Below are 26,708 nucleotides of genomic sequence, written 5' to 3'. Positions count from 1 at the left end.
GTTTCATCACATACCATCATTCTCTTAGTATGCTCTAGAATAGGGGTTGGCAAACTAGTGCCCTTAAGCCAAATTGGACCCTGTTTTTGTAAAATAAAGTTTTATGGGAATACAGCCACAGCCATCTGTTTACATGTCTATGCCTGCTTTTGCACTACAACAGCAAAGTTGAGTAGTTACTACAAGGACCATATGGCTTGAAAGACTGAAATATTCATATCTGGCCCTTTACAGAAAAAGTCTGTTGACTGACCCCTGCTCTAGGAAGAATACACTGGCATTCTTTCTCCTCTTCACCATGGGACCTTTGCACACACTGTTCCCTTTGCCTAAAATGACACTCCCACACCCCACATCTAATCCTTTTCTGTCAGTCTTACTCATCTCTTCATTACCTTGGGGAAGCCTTTGCTGATCCCACCCCACAACTGAACTAGATTACCTTTCCTGTTATACATTCTCATAGCATTCCTCAGAGCTTATCATGATGGCAATTACCCTAATTATCTGTGCCCTTATTTATTTAATGTTTGACTCCCTATAGACTGCGAATCCATAAAAAAAATGGTCTGTCTCGGGCTTCCCTGGTGGCGCAGTGGTTGAGAGTCCACCTGCCGATGCAGGGGACACAGGTTCGTGCCCCGGTCTGGGAGGATCCCACATGCCGCGGAGCGGCTGGGCCTGTGAGCCATGGCCGCTGAGCCTGCTCATCCGGAGCCTGTGCTCCGCAGCGGGAGAGGCCACAACACTGAGAGGCCCGCATACCACAAAAAAAAAAAAAAAATTGTCTGTCTTTTTCAATCCTGGATCTCCAGTGCCTAACAAAGTACCTGTAATATAATGGATAGGTACATTCATGCATGAATGATATAATTTGTAAAAGGTACTTATTGTCTGATATATACTGTATAAAGTATACTTTATAACAAATATTTTACCTAGTAGGCATGCAAATGGATAAAGGCATAGATTAGGAGTTCAACATCCTGAGATTGAATCCCAATTCTTCCATTTAATACATGAGGAACATTAGACAAGCCCCTTAACCTTTTTTGCCAGTGTCCCATCTGTAAAATGGGAATAATATTAGTACCAACCTCATGAAGTCTGTAATGAAGAGTTATAATGTAATTAATATTATCTACATAAAGCATTTAGCATAGAGCCTGGTACACATTAAGTGTTCAATGGATTCTATCTAAAATTATGAATTATTTTTATTAGTGCAAGTCTTTGATGGACAGCAGATATTGTTACGACCCCCACAAAGTTGACTCCAGCTTGTCCTGGAGTCAGGGACAGGCTACTGGGACAAGGTGAGCCAAGGTCTCCTCTCTCACTCCCACTCCCAACACAGCCAAACATCAATCAAGTCAGAGCCATGGTTAAGCAATATTCTTTCTTTAATTCCCCTTTGCAAATGGAAGCCCCTGAGCTGGTCCCCACCCCCACCCCTACCCCACACCTTGGGCCCACCCCAGATGAAAGGCCCCCAAATCAACCTGATGGGAGGAGGAGAGGAGCACCCCCTCCCTAGGATGGTCCTTTTAAAAAAATCCTGGTCATTTAAGAAATGAGGCTGGGGACAGGAGAAGGGAGCTGGAAAACAAGGCCAGGTCAGGCCCAACTAGAGATGCTGGGGTGGCGAGGACCCTTGAGAAGGGTTTGCAAGCACAGCCCTAAGCTCAGGGCCTGCATGGCTAAGGGAAAGGAGACAGACAGATAGTCTGACTCCTCAAGGTCCTGCCTGCCTGGTCGTGGACACTGACACTCACCACCACTGCCACCACCACAGGCCTCCAGATGGAGAATTTTCCAGTTATTCTGAGATAGGGTTTGCTAAGCATCCCCTCTGGCCCCTGATCTGGGGCATCCCTGGGGTCCCTCTGAGACCAAACCTGGGAGAAGGAGGGACTCTAGGAACATGCAAAGGCGGGGAGAAGAGACCCCCGCCCCACCCTGCTGCTCTACAGGATGGTAGCTCCGGCTGCATCTGGGCTCCGAGGGTCCTTCACACCGATGATGAAGTTATTGGTTCTCCGGCTGCCATGGACCCAGGACAAGACATCCACCTTCTCCACGTGGTGACCCCTGGCTTCCAGGAACTCAATCTCTTCCTCTGTGAACTCACCTGAAAACCATTCCCCAACATATACACATTCAGAGAGTTTAGAGCACTGGCTCAGGAGTCTGACGGTCAGACCTGAGTCCTGGTCCTGGATGCCCTACTAAGGAGTTGTATGACCTTGGGCAAATTGCTTTACTTCTCTGAGCCTCAGTCTCATCATGTATAATAACATGGGTATTATCTGAGAACCTACCACATAAAGTTGTTACAGGGATTAAAGAAGACAATGCATACAATGCACAAAGCTCAGAGCCTTGCATATAGTAAGTGATTGATAATGTATAGTCATTCTTAATATTGGAAAAAGGGCTTGGCTTTGGGGGTCTTCATTCCACCTGCCTAGGCCAAGCTGCCATCATTACTTGCCAGGATTACCACATAGCCCACTAACGGGTCTTTCTGCTTCCAGTCCTGCTTCCTTACAGCCTATTCACACAGCAGCCATTAGTCAGCCCATGTCACTTGCCCTGCTCAAAACCTTCCAACAACTTTGATGACTCTTAGAATAAAATCCAAAGTCCTTACCAAGGCCTCTAATGCCCAATATCATCTGGAAACGTAACTCTCTAAACTCCTCTCATTTCCTTCTACTCTCTCCCTTGCTTAACTCTGCTCTAGCCTCCTTGCTGTCCCTCAAGTAGGCCAAACATGCTCCTACCCGAGGGCCTTTGCACTTGCTGTTCTCTCTGCCTAGAATGCTCTCCTACTAATCACAAAACTGGCTCCCTTACTTCAGTCTTCAAGAACTTCCTTGGCCACTATCTAAAATAGCAGCCCCTGTCATCTTTACCTTGCTTTATTTTCTTTCAAAGTACTTACTGCTACCTGCATCTTGTTTATTTTTTTACTGTGTCTCTCTCCACTAGAATGTAAGTTTTTTGAAGGCAAGAATGCTGTCTTGTTTACTATTGAGTCCCAGTGCCTAGAACAGGGTGAGGACACAGTAAATGTTAAACAAGTATTTTCTAGATAAATGAACAAATCCCCACTCTCTCGCATAAGTTCAGGTCTTCATCATCTCTTGCCTGGACCATTATCCCAGCTTCTTCTTGTGTTTCTCTGACTTAAGTTCTCCTCCCTTCAATCCACGTCCCCTACATAAAACAAATCGTGTCCTATCCCTCCCCTGCTCAACTAGATAAAGTCCATACTTCTTAACATGAACCTCCAGGGTAAGCCCTGTAACCTCAACTCCCACTGCTCCTCAACAAAAATCTGATCTTCTTACTTCCCCAAATGGGATGATTTTGGGGTAGTTCTTGAGATAAAGACACACATTAAATAGCATTACATCACCACCAAGTTGGAAATATATTCCCTTTGTGGTGCACTTTCAATCCTTTTGATAATAGGAAGGACTACGTTCCAGTCTGGTCTCCAACATTTCTAATCTCCTTTAAAAGAGAGAGCAGACAGGCTTCCCTGCTGGCGCAGTGGTTGGGGGTCCGCCTGCCGATGCAGGGGACACGGGTTCGTGCCCCGGTCCGGGAAGATCCCACGTGCCGCGGAGTGGCTGGGCCTGTGAGCCATGGCCGCTGAGCCTGCGCATCCGGAGCCTGTGCTCCGCAACGGTAGAGGCCACAAAAGTGAGAGGCCCGTGTACCGCAAAAAAAAAAAAAAAAAAAAAAAAAAGAGAGAGCAGACCTCAGAACATTCTATGGGCAAAAATGTCTAACTAAAACCTAGAAACGTTTGATTTTTTTGTAGCTGTTTATCATCTATTTGTGGCAAATGATGCCATTTTTCCATTTGTGATTATGATATAAGGTTTACTTTTAAAATACATTCAGGTTAAAAAGGAAATCCATTTGTAGACACACATTATGTAAATAATGGTTTAGATGGTGTGCAAATCTGTCAAAAGTCATGAAGGTACTGGATAAATTCTGAAGTTTGGGAAACAATGTCTCTAGTCCAGCTGGCCCCCTGGCTGTTCTCTGAGCCATTTTTTCTGGCTTTGCCCAAGCTGTTTCCCCCAACAACCCGACCCCGTCCAGAGTGTTCTTTACCTCCACATGCCAAATTCCTGCTCATACATCAAGGTCCAGCCAGTTGTCACCTCTTCCATTAAGCCTCCCGGAGCCCTCACGTGGGTGAACTTTCCCTTCACCAAGCCTCCGCTCATCATAGCCTGTCTTAGACTGCGTGCCCCTCAAGGGAGGGCTGGGATGAGCACCCTCACCCCCACAGTAACTGAGCACAGAGCCTTACATTCTACAGAGACCTGAAGATGTTCGTTGAGCAATATTCATTTTCAAGGACTTGGCCTCATCATCCATCAGCTGGGATCCAGTGTCACTAAGCAACCACAGGGTGTGACTACTGAGGAATTAGGTCTGTGGCTTCTACCATGCTTCAGTCCAGGAGGTATGAAGAGCCATGTGGTAAAGAACTGAGTCTTTGCTATCAACCAGGTATGGATCTGATATCAATTCTGCCATTTATTGGTTTGTCTTTGACTAGTTTATAACCTCTGTGAGCATCAGTTTCTTTATCTGTAAAATGGGGAGACTGAATAAGCAAGGACCATGTCTCATGCAATTTTGTATCCCCTTTGGACTAGCATAATACATTGTTCTAATAAAAACTCCTCAAAGGTGCACATACTTTCCCAGTTATGAAATTAAGCTGTGTCCAAAATTAAGCACCCTTCCTTTCTAGAGGAAAGTCTATCTCCTCACCATAATCTGTAAGGTCTATGATCTGGCCCCTGCCTGCTTTCTGATCTTATATTACCCTCACTCACCCTGGTTTCCTTTCTACTTCTAAACCACCAAGCCCATTCCTGCAGTGAGTTCTTTGCATTTGTTCCCTTGGCCTACAAAGCCTGCCACAGTTCTCTGCTTGGTGGGGTCTTTCTCACTCTTCAGATCTCAGCTTAAATGTCACCAAAGAGAACGCTTCCCCAGTCATCGAGTTAGTCATATACATCATCCTGCTTTAATGCTCTGCAGAGCATTTGTTTTGCTTTTTCATATTTCTTTATTTCTTTTCCTGTCTGCCTATAAATGCAGTATCCCTAGCACCTAGGATAATGCCTGGCACACAGTAGGTATTCAATACAAACTGTTGAATGGATGGTTTGCAAAATGAACAACTATGCCTTATTTTACAAATGAGAAAACCGAGGCTTAGAGTGGAGACGTGAATTTCCCAAGGCCACAGCCAGGAAATGGCAGGACAGGTCCCAATCGCAGACCTTCCACTGTTCCAGTAGGAGTTGGTTAAAAGAAACCAAACTTTCACTGGCACGGAGTTGGTGCTGGTAGAGGCAGGGGCACCCTTGGGAGGAGCCCCTTTCTCCACCCTTCCCTGTGCCCACCCCATGGGGACCTTTGCTCTTCACTCACTGTCCACCTGCAGGAGGTTGGTCTGCAGGTCGGGGTGCAGGCGGCCACGGGCCAGGCTGTCACTCAGGTTCCGGTTCAAGGTCAGGACATTCAGCAGGACCTGTAGGCAGCCAAGGGGCAGAAGTCAGGGCTGTCGCAGAGATGTGGGTTCAGGAATCCACAGCCTTCGCCCCTGGTCCAGACTCCTTAGTCTTTAGAACACTTATACCAGGGATGTCATCTGAGTTTCTCAACAGCCCCAGAAAACAGGCAGGCCTGTGATGACTGTCTCCATTTTACAGAGGGGAAACCAAGGGCCAGAGAAGAAAAGCAATTCTTTCCAGACTTTGGAGAGACCTAGGGAAGAGGCATCACTAGCACCCAGTCTCCTTTAATACAACCCAAGGCTCTCCTCCCTTCTTCTTGGCTAGGAGAGGGCTAATAGCTGGGGCTGGTCTAGGGCACAATGTGGGTACTTTCAGCTTAGTGGCTGGAAGTATGGGTAGGCTCTGTAACCAAACTGTCTGCCCATTCTTACTAAACTGAACCTAACTTCTTAACTTCTCTGGGTCTCAGTTTCCTCATCTATGAAACAGAAATAAGGATTCCTCCCAAAGTTGGGAAGCTTAAAAGGGTTACCACATGTAACACTGTGCCTGGCACTTAGTAAAATCTCCATAAATGTTAGCTATTTGTTATTATCTTCATTTTACAGATGAGGAGACTGAGATTCAGAGAGCTTAAGTGAATTCCCCAACACCACACAGTTGGAAATTGGCAGCACTTAGGCTGGGACCCAGAGGTGTCTGATTCCAAAGCTCAGGTTTGTTAACTCACCACCTGCCAAAGTACGGGCCTGACGCATATATCAGATGCTCAAGACATTCGTGGAACTGTTGTGAGGTGTTTTAGAAGGTAGCAGGCCCTTCCTTTCAAAAGCAGACCCTAAAGAAGGCTGCTTGTTATTCAGATGTTGACTAGAGGCATGATGGGACTAGAGATTGACAGAACCCAGGCAGCCCAGATGTTCTACCACCTCTCCATTCTACTGGTCCCGCAATTTCCCTGCAACCTGAGAAGACATGGCGATTCAGGGCTCCATTTTTGCTAAGAACAATGTAGTTCATGTCCCCAGTGCTCAGGATGGGCCCAGCACAAAGCAGCCTCAGCCCATGTTTGCTGCGTGAGTAGGAGACGAGGACAAGTCAGAGACATGAGGGGCATGTGCAGCCCAGGTCACAGCTTGCCTCCTGGCCGCAGAAGGCCCATCACGGGGGAAAACTCACCTGGGTCAGGCCACTGAGGCCCCGGGCAGCTCCATTGGCCCCCAGGGCAAGGTAGGTCCCACAGAGTCCTTCTGCTGGCCGGACCACAGTGGGCAGCAGGAAAGACAGTGGCCGCTTCCCTGGCTGCACCGAGTTCTCCTGTTGTCAGAGGACCGAGACCACAGGGGAATAAGAGGCAGGGCAAGACAGGAAAGGGCTACTCCACCACTCTTCCAACATCTCTCTCTCCTGAATCTTCCACAGGCACAGTCTTCATGGGGACTGGCCCATCCCCAGGCCACAGTCTGCTGTTTGTGAAATGGGCAGGGTCCCTGGATAACTGAGGTAGATAATGGACCCACTGAGCTAAGGGGCTGCTATGGGGCTACCATGGGTGGCAGGAGAGGGATCAAGCCAAGAAAGATGACTATGAGAAAGAACAGAATAAGCCCCATCCCGGTCATCTCTATCTGTCTTTGTCCTGCTGGGGTCCCAGCCTGCAGGGAGTTAAGAATGCTGCTCTCACAATAGACAATAATTCACATCTCCTTTCTTCTTGGGTCCCTCTTCAGTGCCCCTTTAGTGCTCAGCATCACACAGTCATAAACTACTAATGCTGAAAAGTACCCAAAGCATCAAAAGGGGGCCAATATCCTCACTGTAAAGTAGGCGAAGAAACTGAGGACCAGAGAGGGGGCAAGACTTTCCCTGTGTCACACAGTGAGACGGTAGCAGAATGGGACGAGGTTTCTTTGCACCCGACAGGCTCCAAGCCCTGGACTTGGGCTGCGGATGAAGTGGACACCTTGTTTAGGCTGTTTTTCTTTATAATATAATTTCCTAGAAGAAGTGGGGAGGGAGGAGCAGTCATACTACTGCACCTTCTACCTAGCTTCAGGGTCCCCGGGGGAGGAGGGAAGCAAGGCCCTACCAGGCTGGGCGCAGGGTGGTTAGCAGTCCTGTTAGGCCAAGAGAAGTCCAGCATCTGGCTGTTGAGCAGGATCCCCGAGGGGGTGATGAGGCCGCTGCCAAAGGGCCGGTTCAAGGAGCTGGGGGCCGAGGTTAGGGCCAGGTGAGCCCTGCGCCTGCCCTCACTCCCACCCCACCCCCACCTCCTTCCTGGTCCAGATGATCTCTTGTGCCAGGTTCTGAGTCTGAGCTGGCATACCTGACCATGGCTACAATGAAGTCGTCAGGGCCCATGATCAGCACCTGGGCAGCCGTGGGAGCCCCATTTAGCTCATAGATGGGCAGGAGCGGGACAGGGGCTGTCTGGGAGTCATTGATCTGGCCCCGGAAGTAGGCAGCCTCCACTTTGCTGAAAAGACAAGAGGTAGGAGATGAACACACAACAGGCTCTCATTACACCCCAGCTACCACACTTTGTGCTGTCTGTGCAATTATTTGATTAATATCTGCCTCCCCCCACTGAACTGTTAGGTCTATGAGAGCAGAGGCTCATTTATTCCTAGCATATAGGGAATAAACAGGAAATAGTTATCGAACTGAATGAATTTATTTAGGTGTTATTCAGGTTTTCTTCTAGAGGCAATGTTGAATTTATTTCATGTTTAAATCAAGTCTTTTAGTTACCTGACTATATTCATTTAATCCTTTCTATGAAAATACCTGGAACATAGGGGATGCTCAGAAAATATTTGTTTTGAATGAACAAACTGAATTCATTTAACCTAGCGTTTGTAGTCCAGAACTAAAGTTTTATTAAGAGTTTAGTTAGAGGAGGGTTTTGTATACAGGAACCTTTACTTGCTATTAGAATTTTTTCTTTAAGGCACAGGAGGACTTGGCACAGCAATAACTATTTATTGGATAAATTAGTTAAATTAATTTAACATAGGTGTTCGTGTTTTAGAGCTAAATTTGCAATGATCTTGAAAACATGCAATTTTCTATTTTTAAAGTTCAACTGAGGGTTTCTTACCTGATAATGGTTAGTTAGTTATTCTAACTGACTAGAGAATGACAAGTTACCAAGGATTACTGAGGACGTCCATTCAGTTTTCAGCCACGAGGGCTAGTGGCCACACAGAGAAGGCACAGAGGGTTTTGTTTCAAGTGGTTTGGGGGCAGGCGGAGGTGGGGAGGCTTGGTTTTTAGGCTTTATCCTTGTGGCCTTGAGCTGGTTTTCGTTTTTGGTTGCTGCTGTTTCTGCTTTTTAATTATTAGCTGTTCATTTAGTCTCATCATTTGCAACTTAATTCATAGTGGGTTGTTTGAGTATCAGTATAAATTTACATGAACTATATTTTTGGCTTCTGATTTTTCCTTTAGCTAGCCTTTAAGTCAGTTATAGTAGCAGCTAAATAGTAATCAATCTTACCTCTATTGCCAATTGAGAATAACAATGATATTTGTTGAATATTTATTATGTGCCAGACAACTTGCTAAGTGCTTTGCATGTATGATCTTGTTTAGTCCGCACCACGACCTCATAAGGCTGGCACTGTTAATGGCAGGCCCTTGTAGAAACTGAGACTTAGAGAGTTTAAATGACTTGCCCAAGGCTGCACAGCTAGTGGATGGTGAGGCTGGGATTTGAACTGAGGCAGTCCGACTAGAGCCCACAATCTTACTACTATGTTATGCTGCTGATGTAAGTACACTTGAATCAAAATCCCCACCACCTCTAGTATTTGCCTGGGGGCTCTTTTCATTGTTATTAGGCTTTCTTTTTCTACTCAAAAGGCAGAACAGATGGGTCCATATAGGTGCCCTGCTAGGGTCAAAAAAATGTGAGAGCTATATAAAGTAGACCACCTTGTTGTACAGATGCGGAAACTAAGGCGCAAGGTGAGGCAACTAGTGTCACACTGTGAGTTGGGGTTGAGCTGAAATTGACTTGGGCCTTCAGGCCTTATTGCTCCACCAGCTGCTTTTCACCTGATTCTTTCCCCACACCTGCCACCGCCTCTGCAGTACCCAGGGTCCTGCCCCTCGGGACCCACCTGAGCATGTCATCCATGCTCTCAGTGATGGTAGAATCGTAGACGGGATCTCCCAGTCTGCTGGCCAGAGCTAATGCGATCTTCAGGGTCTGAAAACAGAGCAGGGGTGTGGAAGAGGTTGCCAAGCCCCTCCCAGCACCCACACCAGGGTCCTGTGTGAGAAAACTTGAAGGTGATTTAGTCAGGCCTTCTGGCACTACCCCATCCCCCCACTCTTAGTGTCCCCAGACCCAGGATGGAATGGAGGGGGTCAGCCTTACCTCTGCCACCCAGTGAAGAGCCTGTTCCCGGGATACCAGGCTGGAGAGATTGAAGCCCTCGAGGATGTTGAGAGCACTGATGAGGGCAGGGCCCGTGTGTGGGGGTCGGGGACTGAGAACCAGGTGGCCTGAAAGGACAGGAAATTACCGACGGCAGGGGAGAGGTCAAGGCATCTCCACATCCCTCCATCACACAGACTGAAACCACTGCACTGAACCCCCTCATCAGGTAGGAAAACTACACTGGGAGGCAAAGGGACCCACCCAAGTTCACACAGCAAGTCAAGGGCAGGGCCAGGACTCCAACCCAGAACACTTGTCTTTAGTTTCCTCATCCATATGAGGAAACTAAGGCTCAAGAAAACTGTGATTTGCCCAGAGTCACACTACAGTCCATTGGCAGAGCAGGGACTGGTGTCCAGATGTCCAGAGTCCTGGTCCACCATGTGTCTCCTTTCAGCTCCTCCCTTAGGCCAGGATATTATTCAGGGCTCCTGCTGGTCCCACCCCCGAAACTTCCTGGAAACAGCAAACTTCTCTTTCTATTTGAGGCCCCTGTCATTGGATGTTTGGACATCAAAGGAACAATAATAATACTTGACACATGACAGTAGCGTTAACTAATTAACTCATTTAATCCTCATAACGGGTACTGTTATCATTCCCATTTTACAGGTAAGGAAACTGAGGTACAAAGAGGCAGCTGGTCCAGAGTTACAAGAGGTAAGGGGAGCCCAGAGTACTCAAGGTACCGGCATTACCAAGAGAACCCAGGCTGCAGAGGGCAAATGGAAATCAAATACTACACATTCAGTGCCCATTCTGATCAGGATAACTTCCAACATCATCTCTCCACCTCCTCATGGGCACCCTGAGCAGTAGGCACTATTATTATCTCCATTTTAAGGAGGGAAACAAGGCTCTGAGTGGGAAGTGGCTTGTTCAAGGTGAATGGCACAGCTGGTACTCAAACCCAGGTCTTCCTGGCTCCAAAGCTATGCTCTTCCTCTGCTCAGTATAACACCACTTCTGGTAGAAGAATTAGGCTTAAGAGATTGAGGCCTGGAAACCTGAATGCAGAGGCAGCCTCTCCTGGAGCTTGAGGTTATCTGGGCCTCCTCGAGGGGAGAAAGCCTGAGAACCTTCTGAGGGACTCAGGAGCCTACCACTTTGGGTTTGCAAACATGGAGTTTACCCATGTCATTAGCTTGGCTTTCTGGGCTCCTCACTGGTTTTGAGTTTGGCAGGTTAAGTTCCATTCCTCCCCTGGGCCTCAGTTTCCTTTTGGCACAATGAGGGGGAAGGTCTCTGACTGTCTTGAAGGGTTTGTTCTAACCTGAAGCTAAGATGGATTTTGGTCTTATAGACTCTTCTTAGGAAGCATAGGGCAGTGAGAGTGGGGCTGGGGAGGGGGCTGAGGCAACACAGACCCTGAATCAAGAAAACCTATGGGGCTTCCCTGGTGGTGCAGTGGTTGAGAGTCCGCCTGCCAATGCAGGGGACACGGGTTCGAGCCCTGGTCCGGGAGGATCCCGGAGCGACTAGGCCCGTGCGCCACAGCTACTGAGCCTGCGCTCTGGAGCCCGCGAGCCACAACTGCTGAAGCCTGCACTCCTGGAGCCTGTGCTCTGCAACAAGAGAAGCCACCGCAATGAGAGGCCCTCGCACCGCAACGAAGAGTAGCCCCCGCTCGCTGCAACTAGAGAAAGCCCGCGCACAGCAATGGAAGACTGAACACAGCCAATAAATAAATACACAATAAAATAAATCTATTAAAAAAAAAAGAAAACCTATGGCCAGAACCCCAAATTCCAGGCCTTAGCCTTTGACCAGACCTCCCTGTCCATATCCTAAATATTTGGGGTAACTGACTCCACAACTACTTTAGAAGTAGGCTGACTCTGGCTTGCTTCAACGGTTGGCTGTTTAGGCAGCTCATTGCTTCGGTTTCTCTTTTGTGAAATGGGGAGGAGCCACTAGGCCAAAAGGATGTGGCCGTGGACTGGGAGGCTTCTCCTGAGTGGGGACCCTGGGAGCTGGGGGAGAGGTCACCTCTGTACACGCCACACACAGGCTTCTCCAAGAGGGCACTGTAGTTGCTGAAGTCCTCCTCAGTTATGACACCCCCTGCATGCTGAGCCTGGAGGGGAGAGAATGACCCCCGCCACTGTGAGTCACACAGCACACCGTAAGCATGCGGTTTAGCCTAAGGTGTATGTTTGGATCATACACAGATCAAATGGTTATAAATATCGTGCCTTCTGCAATTCCCATCATGGCCTTTAGAGACCCCATCAGCTGTGGGTACCCCAGGAAAAAGGAAGGGGAAAAGCACTAACAATAAGCACCCACTATGTGCCAGACATTGTACTGGATACAATCTATGAATGACCTCCTTAGCTTGGCATTCAAGGCCCTTTGTGATCTGGCCCCTGCTTACCTCTCCCACTTCACATCCTGCTATTCCCCAATGAGCTCTGTACAGCGACCCAGAGTGACCTGCAGGTCCTGAACTCATGACTCCATGTCTTTGCACATACTGCCCTCTGCCTATGTAGAAGGAAGATTTTCCACTTACAGCAGTACTTGCCTAGGAGATATCAAAACTGAATTCTGCATTTCACTACAACCAACTAAAGCCACTCCAAAACCATGAACTCTGGATGACCCTCGTAGGACAACCGTTATGGGACATAACTGAGCACTCTACTGACCAATGATCTAATCCTGTACAAACTGATGGGCTCATTCTATCCAGCATGCTAATTTTTGATCCTAAATTAGCAAAACCCCTAGGAATCCTCTCGTTTTTTAGTACTTTTAAGTACCTGAAGCCTCTGACTTCTAATCTACCCTCAGTGACCTACACATCGAATTTCTTGGCTTTGTCTGGTAAGTTAATAAACTCAGCTTTGGGTTTTTCTCTCTTAAAGCTCTGATGGTCTTTGTTAGAGTTTCCTTCATCCCCTTCTCCACCACCAGGAGAGGATATGCAACCCAGGTCTGGCCTAATCAGAGCATTCCTTTTCTGTGCTACCGTGACTGGATTGGGAATAGTCATGAGACCTATGATGGGCTGATGAGACATAACCTTGAGGCTTTGCTTGAATGAGAAAGGCTCTTTCTCTGGGATGGCTTGCTGGAAGGATGGCTGGTGGAGAGCAGGTGTGGAAAGGTTCTGACAGAGTGATTTCAAACAGCGGAAAGTAGAGTAGTGAGACCGAAAGAAAGAGAGACAGAACAAGTCCTTACAATGTGGATGGAGTCCCTGGACCCAGTAGATCTAAAACCAGTACGCTGTTGGACTTTCCAGGAATGTCCATTTGAGAGAGGCATCTATCACCACATCCATAACTCCAATGCCCAGCACAGAAGCTGGCACAGAGCAGGCTCTCCATGAAAGTAGAATGAATGATGGACCTGTTTAATTCCCACAACTGTATGGCAGAGATAGATATAACCACCCACATTGCACAGATGAGACAATCACTGAGTTGGTCTGTGTATCCTTATCTTGAACATAATTTTCCGTTAGTGGTTTTGAACTATCAACAATAGTTCTCAGAACCCATTACTGCCTCAGACTAAGACTCTTTGGGCTTGGGTGGTAAGCCCTTGTGTCAATCCTCCCCAATCCTGATAATCACCAGTGAAGACGGTGTCTCCCTCGGTCCCTAGAAAATCCAGGGAGCAGGGTGGGATTGTGGGCTCAAGGAAGCTGAGGCTGATCCTGGGTCTCCACCAGGCCTGGGAGGGCCAGGACAGGCCACTATACAGGTTGGTACCAGCCCTGGGGAGCTCAAAGGTACCTCTCTCAATCAAGACAAAATATTCTCATCACCCTAGGAGGTTCTTTGTGCCTCATCCCAGTCAACCCCTCCAATCCCCCAAACTACTGATCTGATTCTGAGGTTAGTTTTGTCTATTCTAGAATTTCAAGTAAATGGAATCCCCAGTAAATATATGCAGAAAGAAAGACAGGGAAGTAAGGGGGAAGAGGACTTCTCTGCAGTAGGGTCCTCCGCCGCAGGGCCGGGGGTGCCCCACACGCTCACCTCTGCCACCATCTCCAGCGTGAGGTTGCCACCGGCATAGAAGGCAGCGGGGCCATAGGTGCCAAGCACATCCAGCACCGCCGCCAGGTCAGGCCGTCGCAGCAGTGAGCCAGGTAGTGGCGGGTGACCCGAGGGCAGGAACGTCTCACGGAAGCGCTCAGACGCATTGGGTGGTGGCTGTTCGGCCAGGGCTTGGGCTGTGGGCAGGGACATGAGGCTGGGATGGGGGTGTCGGGACTGTACACGCAACAGGTGGGGTGGATGAGGCCTGAGAGGCCGGCCCTAAGCCCTCCGGCCCCCCAGGAGCCTGTTACAGAGGGGGGTGGGTAGTGGTGGTGTATATGGGCCAATCCCAGATCCCCCCCCATTGGAGGATCCCTCCCAGTGAAGGTAGGGTGGTGTGGGGAGGGGGTCTGAGGAGCAAACTGGAAGAGAGGCACTTCCTGGCTTAGGACCTAAATTGCAGAGGTTCCCTCTCCCCTCTCCATCAAACTCATGCCTTTCCCTCTACCCCCAGGCCCCACTGACCTAGATCATGGGTTATGTTGAAGCCATCTTGGGCCACAGCTGCTGCGAAGGCGAGGACCTGGGACCATGGCAGCCTGGGGGAGCCGGAGAGCAGGGGGTGGAGGAGGTCCTGGGGGGAGGAAGAAGGGTCCTGGGGGGGGAGGGGGGGTTCCTGGGAAGGAGAGTCCTGGCAAGGGAAGGGGATATTAGGAGGGGGGAGCTGGGAAGGGAAGAATCCAGGAAGGTAGGAGAAGGTCACCCAAGGAGGAGTGCAGGCAGGGGCCCCTGGTCCCCAGGGGGAGAACCTTTACCTGCCATAGAGCTGGTGAGCTTCGTGTAGCCCCTTCACCATTCCGGGAACCCCCACCAAGAGCCCAGGCTGGGCAAGGCGGGCAGGTGAGGGAGAGAGGAGACCAGGTCACTGGAAGGGGGGGCGCTGGGCTGAATTCCGCAGAGCCCCAAGCCAGGGATGGGGGGCTGGCATAGGGGAGAGACATAGGCCAAGTATCCCAGAGGAGGGACAAGCTGTCCCCAGCAGGCATCCCTCCCACCTCCCTGACTTCCTATCAGCAAATGCAGAAAGGCCTCCTTTATCTGTCATAGCTGAGGGATTTATAAATTAAGCAAACCCTTTTAAGAGCCAAGACATAACAATTTAGATGGAAACCTGTCTAGATTGGATTATACCTACTCTTGCCTTTTAAAACAGTGGACAAGTAACCTTCATTTAACCTTTTCATTAACACACCACCATTACTCTGAACTGTGATAATTCAGGGGTGTGTTTGGCTTTTGCCACGGCACTAAATATCTATTTTTCCAAGTTATTCTATTTCCTCCTTTGCTCTCAGTAGATAGTGGGTTTGCCTCCAGCAGTTCCTCTATAATCTTCTAATATGTCATGGGCTAGGAAAGTTACCAACAACAGCCTCAGAATGAGATGTGTGAGTGATAGTGCAGCTACCCTGTGACATCTCAGACTGCTCAGTGGCTCTTTTTCTTCCTTCTTATGTGCCAGATAGGCAAGGTCACCAGAGAAGTAAGGTGGTGCTGCACTGCCTGTTATCAAACATTCAGATTTTCTGGTTCATTATTATTATTATTATTATTGGCTGCACCTTGCAGCATGCAGGATCTTTCCCGTACCGGGGATGGAACCCGCATCCCCTGCAGTGGAAGCACAGAGTCTTAACCACTGGACTGCCAGGGAAGTCCTGGTTCATTATTTTATTTTGGGGGCTGCCCATCTCCCTCACAGCCTAAGAGCATCCTGCTTAACTCTTTCCCTCACCTCCACAGTAAATATTCAGCAAGGTAATGCTTGGGTTAGCAGAAGGGCAGTGAAGGGAGACACCCCCCCTTCTCACCAGGGTCCCCACCTTGGTCTCCCAGGATCTCTGCAGGGCCTCTTCTCTGAGAGCCCCTGGTGCAGACTCCCGGAAATCAATTAGGTGGCTCTTATTCCGTCGGATGTCATGTACCAGCATCACACCTCCACTAGGAGAGACACGGAAGTGGGAGGGTGATGATAAGATGCCACTCCTCTGAACAATTAACCTGCCGTTCCTCAAGCCCCCCACACTGATGGCTAAAGGCTCAGTCTGTCTTCAGGAGTCAGGTGTCTGAGCTCCCTCCCCAGTAGAGATTCAGAGACTCAGCTACCCTATCAGGGTGGGGAGTGAAATCAAGGGGGTGGGGGACCCAGAGTCCATGGACCTCTTCCAGCCTGTTATTGGAGCCTTTAATCCCTGACGAGGGAAAACCCAGAGACTGGGAGAGCGGGATGTTCTGCTTCCCCTCCACCCCCACCTCCTACCACAGTTGGACCCCTGTCAGCTTCCTGCACCTGCCTCTGTGGTACGTCCCTCTCCCTCTCCCAGGACTGAATTATGTAAGGACGGACTGTACACAACCAAAAGTGGAATTTCTTTCGTAGGGCCTGGAAGGTTGGTCTTTCCGGAGCCAAGATACGGACTTAGTCAGCTTGTCCCTTTTCTGTGGTTTGCTTCCATCTGAGATGGGGGTTACATCTGAGATATCTGGCTTGCCAGCTTACATAATAGGGAAAGCAGGACAGCTAAACAAAAGGGAGTGGTAGGAGCTATGGCCAAGTGGACAGTACAAGCCCCATCATGGGAAACAGCTTCTATTCAGCTCCAGATTAACTGCAGCCAGGTGAGAATGTAGGCCCAATGTTATTAGGTCTCCTGATTGTTCAAGAAATGTTAGAAATCTGGATTTTTATGAAAATTCTCAACTTTTAACATCAGCAACCAAATTTTTAAAAATTTAAGTGTGCAAACTAAACCAGGCTGTGTGCCGGGTGTGGCCCATGGGTGGCCGGTTTATAGTCTGTTTTAAGAGGTCTTACCCTGGGGTGTATTTTTGGAGGATAGAGGATCCATTGCTTTCATCAGACTCACAGGGATTTGTTTTAAGGATTTGTAAACCCTAAAAGTTGAAGTATCACAGCCTTAATTAATGACAGTATACCCCCAACTGTGTACCTCACTTTAGAGTTTATGAAATCCTTTTCCCAGTTAAAGAAAAATCTTCGGAAAACACCTCCTTGGACTCCATGTAAAGAGAAGGGGGTAAGATTGAGTGTAGAAAGAGAAAATGCAAGGAGCTGGGGCCCAGTTGCTCCTCTGCTCAAACTTGGAGAAGCGAACATGAGGCCCACAGACCAAGAGACAGAAGGAGGCCTGGGGCACCCCAACCTCCGCAGAGGGGAGCTTCTTACCCGCCCAGGCCAGAACTGTGAGGAGCCACGATCCCCAAACACAGGGCTGCTGCCACAGCTGCATCCACGGAAGATCCCTGTTTACTGAGCACCTCTATGCCCAGCGATGTGCAGTGTGCGGCATCAGTCACCACAGCGCCCTGGTGAAAGATCTGGAAGGGGGAGGGGACTAGGTGGGGGCAGAAGGGGCCTCCTGCCTCCCTAAGGCACCTCCACTAACCCCAGAACCTCCAACAGAGGGTGGGGATGGGAGCCCTGCCCTTTTATCCCCTTGACTCTCCCCTACGAGTCTTCTTTCCTTACCTCAAGTGCCTCTTACCTGATCAGTTCCCTTCTTTGAGCTCTGTCCGCCTCACGCCCAGGAGGCCCTCCCTTGAGACCTTCCTCTCCCATGTCACCGCCCTCTCCCCTTTCCATTTGCTGGCCCCCTTTCACCACTCAGCCAGTCCTCAGTTCCCAAGGTCTCCTTAAGCGCTTCTTCAGCCCTCCTCCCCAGGTTCTCTCCTCTCCCCCTCCGCTTCCTCCTCACCTGGGGGTCTCCGAAGTAGATCTGCATGATGAGCGCCACAGTGACACCGGTGGCAAAGGTGAGGCAGGCCGTGACGATGACCGTGAGCCCGTCCTGGCGGCAGGAGCACTCGGACGCTGCCGCGGAGAACGGGTCTTTGCGCGTCTCCCGCAACGGCGACCCGTCCTGGCTGCCCATCTCCGACGACGACGACGGCAGCCGCTGCAGCCGCGCTGACTTCAGGAAGGAGTCCGGGTCTGCGGACGGCGGGGGTCGGTCTGGGCGCCTCTTACCCGGCCCTGCCCGCCCTCTAGGCGGGGCTATTGCGCGTCCCTCCCTCTCTCCGCCCCCCACCCCAGTCAAACTCCACTAGACAGCACTGCTCCCCTTTCAGCGTCTCCCCGATGCACCCCAGGGAGGGCCGTGGGGGCTGGGGGGTGGTCCCCGCTTGGAAGAGACAGGGACCCCCAACTGGGCACCAGGGCGGCTGGATTCCCATCCCTAGGCCACATTGCCCGGGACCCAGGACCCAGGGCTGAAAACACTTCCTGGAGAGGCAGGGGTTGGGCCCACCCTGGAAACCAGATCTTGCCCCAGCTGGGGCCCAGCCTTCTGTGCAAGGAGGCAGCTCCATAAACTGAGCAGAGGCGCCCTGTCTTCCAACCTTGTTTTCGCGATCCATCCATCCATTCATTCATTCAACAAATATGGAGGGCCTGCTATTTGTCTGGTCCCATGCTAGATGCTAGGGGAAAGGAACAAACAGTTCCTGCCCTCATGGGTTTTGAAAACCAGTGGAGGAAAAAGATAATAAACAAGTAAACAAAGGAGTGTATCATTACAAGTTGTGGCAGGTGCTATGAAGAAAGAGAAGGATGACAAGGTCCTACTGTATAGCACAGGGAACTATATTCAATATCCTGTGATAAGCCATAATGGAGGGACTTCCCCGGTGGTGCAGTGGTTAAGAATCTGCCTGCCAATGCAGGGGACACAGGTTCGAGCCTCGTCCCGGAAGATCCCGTGCTGGGATGCCACGGAGCAACTAAGCCTGTGCGCCACAACTACTGAGCCTGCGCTCTAGAGCCCGCGAGCCACAACTACTGAGCCTGTGGGCCACAACTACTGAAGCCCACGCGCCTAGAGCCCATGGTCCGCAACAAGAGAAGCCACCGCAATGAGAAGCACGTGCACCACAACGAAGAGTAGCCCCGCTCGCCGCAACTAGAGAAAGCCTGCGTGCAGCAACAAAGACCCAACGCAGCCAAAAATAAATAAATAAATAAATATTTTTTTAAAGCCATAATGGAAAAGAATGTGAAAAAGAATGTATATAAGTATAACTGAGTCACTTTGCTGTACAGCAGTAATTAACACAACATTGTAAATCAACTATACTTCAATTAAAAAAAAGAATAGAATTATAACAACAACAAAAAAGGATGAAATGATAGAGAATAATGGTACGTGTTGGAGGCACTCAGCTGGGGAAGTCAGGCAAGGACTCTCGCAGAGGCGACTTAGCTGAGAACTAAGGGATGAGGAGCCAGCCATATGTAGAGCAAGGAGTGAGTGTGTAGAGTGTTCCACAAAGAAGGAACAGCAGGTGCAAAGGCCTTAATGTAGGAATAAGTTTGGTGCCTTAGAAAACAAATAACCAAGGTTGGGGTGGCTCTGGTGTGGTGAGCAAGGGGAAAGGAAAGAGTAGTAGGTGGAGGCTAGGGCAGATGCGCTGGGCCTTGAGGGCTTAGTGAGAAGGTTGGATTTTACCCTGAGAGCCACAGGAGGCCACTGGAGAGTTTTAAGCAAGAATGTGAAGCCTTCTGTTTTGTGTTTTAAAAAGATCCCTATGGCTGCTATCGGGAGAATGGATCTAAGGATAATAAAAGTAGAGGCAGGGGACATTTGAAAGCTACTTACTTGCTGGGTGACTATGGACAAGTCATGAGCCTCACTTTCCTCATCCTAATAATGGGGCTGATCCCCATCTGGCTGGATGGGTACAAGGATTCAAAAAGGTGATGTATACCAGGCACTCTGTAGGTGCTCACTCAAAGTTATTTCCATTTCTTTTCCACCCTGGCCAGGGCCGAGACCCTCTTCCATCCCATAGTTTCCCTCCTCTTATCTTCTGGGATATATTAGCCTTGAACCCAGGTCTCTAAATGGTCTAAAGGTCCTGGGTGTTTGTGAATAGTAAAGAAATAGCCTGATACCTTGACCTTAATATGTGACTGTACTCACAATGTGTTTTTAAAAGTTCATTCATTCAAAATTTTTTTTTTTTTTTTGCGGTACGCGGTCCTCTCACTGTTGTGGCCTCTCCCGTTGCGGAGCACAGGCTCCGGACGTGCAGGCTCAGCGGCCATGGCTCACGGGCCCAGCCGCTCCGCGGCACGTGGGATCCTCCCGGATCGGGGCACGAACTCGTGTCCCCTGCATCGGCAGGCGGACTCTCAACCACTGCGCCACCAGGGAAGCCCCATTCAAAATATTTTTGAACACTTGCTACTATGGCCTAGGAGTATAACCCCTTTAAAAGTCTGTGGGATAATATTAAGAATTGACTGTTATATTTTCCTGTTTAAAATACTATCATGGTTCATCAATGCCAAAATGATAAAAATCCAAGCTCCTTAACCTGGTGTTCAAGGCCCTCCATAATCCATACTCCCCTCTTTTGTATAAATAAGAAACCACATACATATATAGATAATTTTTAGAAATTCTTCATGGTGGTTACTTTTGGGGGAAGATACTGAAGATGGGAATGAGATGGAGTGGGAGAATTTTTTTGTTTGAAATTTTTACTACTTACATATATTTCTTTTGTTTTTTAAAACCAATACATATATTTGTAAATAAATAGGAAAAACTGCAGGAGATAAGAATGCAGAAGAGGACTTTTACTTTTTTCACTGTTCTTTTTTTTCACCATGAACATATAATTTGTTTTTAAATTTCTATTTAAAAAAAGAGACTTGGGCTTCCCTATTACTATAATTACAAACTTTAGCTATATGCTTGCATTAGCACTAGGGAAGCAGAAATTATGAGGAGTCCCAAGAGAACTGGAATGCCATTCTAAATATTTGGGATGTATGATGACCCTGTGGCATGTTGCACCTTCAAAGAGAAAGAGGCTGTGTGTGTCCCTGGCCTATAATTTATTGTAAATGTACTCCAGGCCTAAAAAAGAAACTATTTGGGATCTTAATATCAATGCCAATGACCCAGAGAATATATAATATGCCTCATTTACTTTATGTTTTGCCTTTATGATTAATTTTATAACTGTCTTAGATTCTTAAAAATACTCTCTGTTTACTGTGAGTGTAGGGTGATGGGAAGTTGACTATATAATAATCAGGAAAAATTCTACATACTTTTCTTGAGGAAATAAACAACAAAAAAATGTTCATTGACCTATTTCTTTTCTATACTTGGCTTTAAAGATTTCTTGGATTGGAAGCCATTCAATTTTTCCATCTAAATATTAGTTAAATTTTCTAACTTTAAAGTGAATTTGTATAAATGTAATGACACCTAAGTTAGTAAGATAAACACTGTGATGAGTTAAGGTAAATATACCTCAGGCTTTAAGCTTCATACTGTCTATTGGTATATATAATAAAACATAATAAAATGGGATTCACAGTCAACAAATGACAGCTATTATCAGTAATACTAAAATATAAGAATAATTATTAATATATTTCCTTAAAATAAGAAAGGAATTAAGTTTTATTCATACTTAATAAGTGGATTGACAGTATACAGCAAAATCAAAATTTTAGCAAAGTACTCTGTATTGTAATCCTTGAATCTCATTTACTCAAAACTTTGACCCCCAAAATTTATTTCTTAATTTCTACTATCTGATCATCTTTCTTCTATATTTTTCTATTAGTTTCAAAGCCTCTGATAAAGCATATTTAATGTCCCTTATAAAAGAAAAAGCTGGGGCTTCCCTGGTGGCGCAGTGGTTGAGAGTCCGCCTGCCGATGCAGGGGATACGGGTTCGTGCCCCGGTCCGGGAAGGTCCCACATGCCGCGGAGAGGTTGGGCCCGTGAGCCATGGCCTCTGAGCCTGCGCGTCCGGAGCCTGTCTGTGCTCCGCAGCGGGAGAGGCCACAACAGCGCGAGGCCCGCGTACCGCAAAAAAACAAAACAAACAAACAAAAAAAAACAGCCTAAAAAAAAAAAAAAGAGACTTGTCTTCTGGAAGCCTCCCTCAGTTGATCATGCTTGCTTCTAACCCTCAGCACCAGCACCAGAGTCTGTAAATAAAACTGATTTACAGTTGATAAACTAATTCAAGTTGATATTTCCAGGCACTTGTCCTTAAATCTGTTTTCTCCAATCAGATATGAGGAGCCAGGAGGTGAAGATGCCATGGCCCCATCAGAGTTAGATATATTCAAGAGTTCTTATTCTACCAATAATTTATTATGAATATATAATATAAATATAAATGAATATTGTTATCCATTTATTCAATAAAAATATTTACTGAGTACCAACTGTGTAAGTGGTGGGGAAGCAATACCATTGATTTTGCTGATGTGTAAGGACAACAGCAGGACATTGGGAAAAGGCTAGTTTGGGACCAGAAGAAACAAGCCGTTTGCGAGAAAAAGGATGAGTTTAATTTTGGCTATTCTGAATTTGTGGGACAACAGCAGGAGTTGTCTGAAGGCAGTTGGCTTAGTAGGCATCTAATTTTTATCTGCTTAGTCACCATTCCCCACTCAATTTTCTTTTAGAGAACACCAAATCCCCTCTCTCCTTCCTCATTACCTCATTCCTGATCAGAGTGAGTATATGACCTAGGCCTAGCCAATCAGAACAGGCACCTCTGTACAGTGATTGGTTCAGGTTCACGTGACCAGCACCAGCACCAGTGATATTCAAACTCTGTTTTGTTTTGTTTTTGATAAAATATTGGGAAAGAGAAAGACTTTCTTGTCTAGGTTGCTAAGGTGGTAAGATGTAAGCCTGTTGCTGCTGGGGGCATCTTGCTCCCACAAGATGGGAGGTTTTCTGAAGATGAAGCCCATAAAAATGAAGGCAAAGCAAAAGATGGAGAAAATCCAAATCTTTTTCAGGTACCTCAGTGCAGCTATGCCTGAAACCCTATATCCTGAACTTTTCAGTTATGCTACCCAATAAAATTCTCTTTTTAGATGTAGCTTAGTTTTAGCTGGGTTTATGACAAATGAACCCTGAACAGAGTTGACTTGGTCCCTGGCTTGCTTACTCCCCTGAGGGGAGAATCACTAAAGATTTTTGAAACAGGGAATGACATGATCAGAAATGCAGGATGCTGGATGGATTGGATTGGGAGGGGGTCGGGGAGAGTCAGGAAGCAGGAAGAATAGCTAGAAGCCTATGGATAACAGAGATAAAAGAGGATGGTGGCTTAGTCTACAGTGGTGATGACAGGGATGGTGAGATGGAATTTGGAAGATACTTAGGAGGAGGACAGAGAGCATCTGACCACTACTTAGAAGTGAGCAGAAGGGAGAGAATCATGGGTGGCTCCTGGGCTTCTACCTTGGGGACTGGATGGATGGCAGTGTCATTAATTGAGAATGACACTGGGGGAAGAACAGGTGTATGGGGAAGAGAGGATGAGTACAGCATGGAACATGTTGAAGGTGAGGGACTTTCAGGACATCTAGAGGCAGATGTCTGGGAGAGAGAAGAACACATGGGCCTGCTGTGGGGTGCCTGGCACTTGGTTCTGTGGAATGGCAGGCTAGAGGCTAGCTGGGCACAACCAAAGTCCTGCATAAGAGGATGGGGCAGTGCCATCAGGTGGCACCAGCAGGTTGAGAACATAGGGGGTCATGTTAGCCAGCAGGCTGGTCCAGCTGGGCCAGAGGAGCCTTGGGGCTTGGAAGTAGTGCTGGGAGACATGGTATTGAAATGACTACACAGGTAGGATGGCAAGGTCCTTGGAACCTTAGTGCACAACTTGGCATAAAGTGCAGCTTCCTAGAAACTCAGGTGACCAGGGTCTCTGCTGGATTTTTATACAGTTGAGGGCAGAGCCTGTGTTAACTCCTCAAGGAACTCCCTGAGGTTTGAGAACTCCCTCCCTTGCCATTCTTTCATCCTGAGATCTTCTCTTTCATTCATTTATTTCTTCAACAGTTTTTATTGAGAGCTTAGCACTGTGCTCGATGGTGCAGAAAGGATGGTGAATAAGACAGTCATGATCCCATCCTCACAGGGCTTATAGACACGGAGTAATCAAAGGCACAAATAAATAATCACAGGTTTTGATAAATGCTAAGACATTCATAGGAAAGGAGGATAAAACATATCAGGGGTTTCCAATTTCTAGATTGGGAGAGATAGGCATTCCTAGTTGAGCTGGAAGAGGAAACTCAGACCTAGGTCAGGGTAGGTGTGCCCATTGTCACACGGTGAGTCAGGGCAGTGTTGGGACCTGAATACCACAGAAGTGGTATTCTTGGCTCCTGAATAAAGGACCTGGTTTCAGGCTGGTATCCACCAGGACACATCCTCCCACTTCTCTCCCTGCTGCCTCCTGATTCCAGGGCTACTCCCTTCAGAAAAGAAGTTTTAATCTGCGGCTTTGACATGTGATGACCATAAGCCTCCCCACCCTCCCCTCAAACCCCCTCCAGGAAGGGTACAAGATAGTCAGTTTGGCAGGGGCTGCTGGTCAAGGCCAGGTGACTGGAGAATTGTGTAGGGGGAAAGAATTTGAGGCTGTCAGGCTAGGAGTAGCCACAGAAGGGCCAGGCCAGAGAGGGCTGGGCAAGAGAAGCAGGATCTGCCAGGCTGGTGAGGGATAGGGCTCAAGTGCAGGCACTGAGAGGAAAAGAGAGTGAAGTAGAAGGAGGCTCTAATGCCAGGAAGTGACGTTGAGGGAATGGGGGATGGAGGATGGAGGATGAAGAATGGAGGGGAGGACAGAGAGCTGAGCCACATGGACAGGAGGAAGAGCATTAGGGAAGAAATGCTCAGAGAGCTCTCAGCCCCAGGTGTCCCCCAAGCCCTGTCTCCTCCCTCCCTACTCCCACCCCTTGCAGTTCCTGCAGAGGGCTGAAGAGAATACAGTAAAATTCTGGAGCCTGCTTCCTTACTAACATCCTGGCCTGATCCACTGCTCTGGGAAGGGTGAGGTATCCACAGGGCAGTGAAGGTGCTCTGGTCCCCAAGGACTTTGAGAGGTCATGCAGTCCATCCCCCTGTCTCCCAGTACCCATTACTCGCAGATGGATGGGAACCATATTCCCTTTACCCCTCCCTGGACACGAAGAGATTCTCAGCTTCTTCTCATGGTCTCTCCTTCCCACAATCCCTGGCTGTGGGGAAGTTCTTCTCAAGACCTAGCTTCTATCCATCCTGCTGCAGTCTCTGACTTGGTTTCTCCTATCCTGTTCTCTGTGACTAGAGAAAATCCTCTTCTAGGTGATCACAGCTGTTCCTTAGGAACTCCCCGCCAACATTCCTTCCTTATTAGTTGGTTCTTCCCAAGGAGGTAACCCCAACCCCTCCTACTGCAGTCCCTAGCATCGTTCTCCCTTGTTGCATCCTAAGCCTCTAAGGCAGATATGCATCCCCAGCCCCACCACATAATTAACAGAGACAAGGGAGGAGAAGGGAGAGGTCCAGGAGGAAGGGAATGAATTAGGGAGATGGAGCTGGAGGTGATGCTTCGCGCAGATGAAGGAGGACCAGGGACGTCCCAGGGGGCAGGGACGGGGCCAGCGGGCCTCACCGGTATCTGGGTCTCCCAGGAAGGCGTCCTCGTCCTTGCGGCTCCTCAGAGGGGCTGCGGGCGCCGGCTCGTCCTCCGGCAGCCTCGGGAAGCTGGTGATGCTCATGTAGTCCACCGGCGAGTAGGCGCCCAGGGCGCTCTCCTGACTGGCCTCGTTCTCTGCCGCCATCCTCGCCCGCGCCCCCAGCAGCGCAGCGCCTGCCGGAAGTGGGGCGGCGGGGGCCGGGCTGGGGCTGGGGGCGGGGTGGGGGGGACGGTGGGGAGGAGGGAGGAGGGCGGGGCCTGAGCTCCTGGACCGCCGGGAGGGGGCGCCTCAAACCCGGACCCTGGAGGGTGTCGGGGTTTGACTCGGCCCCGCCTGCTTAGCGTTGTCAGCCTGCATTGAGAGCGCAGGCTTGGGTGTGGGTGTGGATGCAGAGCCTGGAGGACGGGTCCGGGTCGCGCAGTCGGGGGTCAGGAGGGAAGAGCACGCGGTAAGCGCCACCTTAGTGGCTCGGGGCACCTTACGTAGCCCAGGGACCAAACCCCTTCCTCCTTCCAGGTTGAGCTAGGATCCTCCTCAGACTCCAGGCTCCTTCGGCTCGAAGTCCCTTTCACTGACTGCAAACCTCCTGTCGACCCCAGATACTGTCTCTAATGCCAAACTCCTCGAACCTCAGACTCCTCCTTGGACTCCAAGATCCTTATCCTCCTATCTCAGACTCTTCCTCCGACCCCAGACCCCTCTTTCGACTTCAGACTCCGCCTTCACCCCCCGACCCCCAGCCCCAGCCCCTACTTCATGCGCAACCTGCTTCATTTCGAGGCCCCTCCTTGGACATCTCTCCTCGGACGTCAGATCCTTCCCTGGACCCCCCACATTTCGTCGACTCCTCTTTCAATCACAACCCGTTCTAGAACCCCTGACCTATCAGCATAGGGCAGTGAGCCTAAACTTGAGCTTGTCTTAGGATCTTAAAAGCAGATCCCGGACTTCCCTGGTGGCGCAGTGGTTGAGAATCTGCCTTCCAATGCAGGGGACACGGGTTCGAGCCCTGGTCTGGGAAGATCCCACATGCCGCGGAGCAACTAGCCCTGTGAGCCACAACTACTGAGCCTGCGTGTCTGGAGGCTGTGCTCCGCAACAAGAGAGGCCGCCACAGTGAGAGGCCCGCGCACCGCGATGAAGAGTGGCCCCTGCTCGCCGCA

The 26,708-nt window shown here is 48.9% G+C and overlaps 1 protein-coding gene across 4 annotated transcripts; it reads right to left on the bottom strand.

Annotated features, from left to right (window-relative positions):
* Positions 1-1,385: 1,385 nt before the first annotated feature.
* On the bottom strand, positions 1,386-25,732 carry GGT7 (gamma-glutamyltransferase 7). 4 transcript variants are annotated; one of them, XM_007115359.4, is made up of 15 exons: positions 25,521-25,731; positions 17,783-18,018; positions 17,254-17,405; positions 15,890-16,007; positions 14,822-14,889; positions 14,532-14,605; positions 14,004-14,200; positions 12,001-12,088; positions 9,949-10,076; positions 9,689-9,777; positions 7,891-8,040; positions 7,654-7,771; positions 6,744-6,881; positions 5,479-5,578; positions 1,386-2,131 (listed from the first exon to the last, which is right to left on the bottom strand). In XM_007115359.4, the coding sequence occupies exons 1-15, from the start codon at positions 25,687-25,689 to the stop codon at positions 1,968-1,970; spliced, it is 1,989 nt and encodes a 662-aa protein (XP_007115421.1). In that variant the 5' UTR covers positions 25,690-25,731; the 3' UTR covers positions 1,386-1,967. The 4 variants fall into 4 exon arrangements, with proteins under 4 accessions (XP_007115421.1, XP_007115420.1, XP_023984286.1 ...); XM_007115358.4 differs by having other exon boundaries at positions 1,541-2,131; positions 15,878-16,007; positions 25,521-25,732; XM_024128518.3 differs by having other exon boundaries at positions 1,541-2,131; positions 5,486-5,578; positions 25,521-25,732.
* Positions 25,733-26,708: the final 976 nt, after the last annotated feature.

This window comes from Physeter macrocephalus, chromosome 14, assembly GCF_002837175.3.
Source record: "Physeter macrocephalus isolate SW-GA chromosome 14, ASM283717v5, whole genome shotgun sequence".
Lineage (NCBI taxonomy): Eukaryota > Metazoa > Chordata > Mammalia > Artiodactyla > Physeteridae > Physeter > Physeter macrocephalus.
The sequence above is the reverse complement of the archived record's forward strand: the minus strand, read 5'-3'. Positions and strand labels throughout refer to the sequence as shown.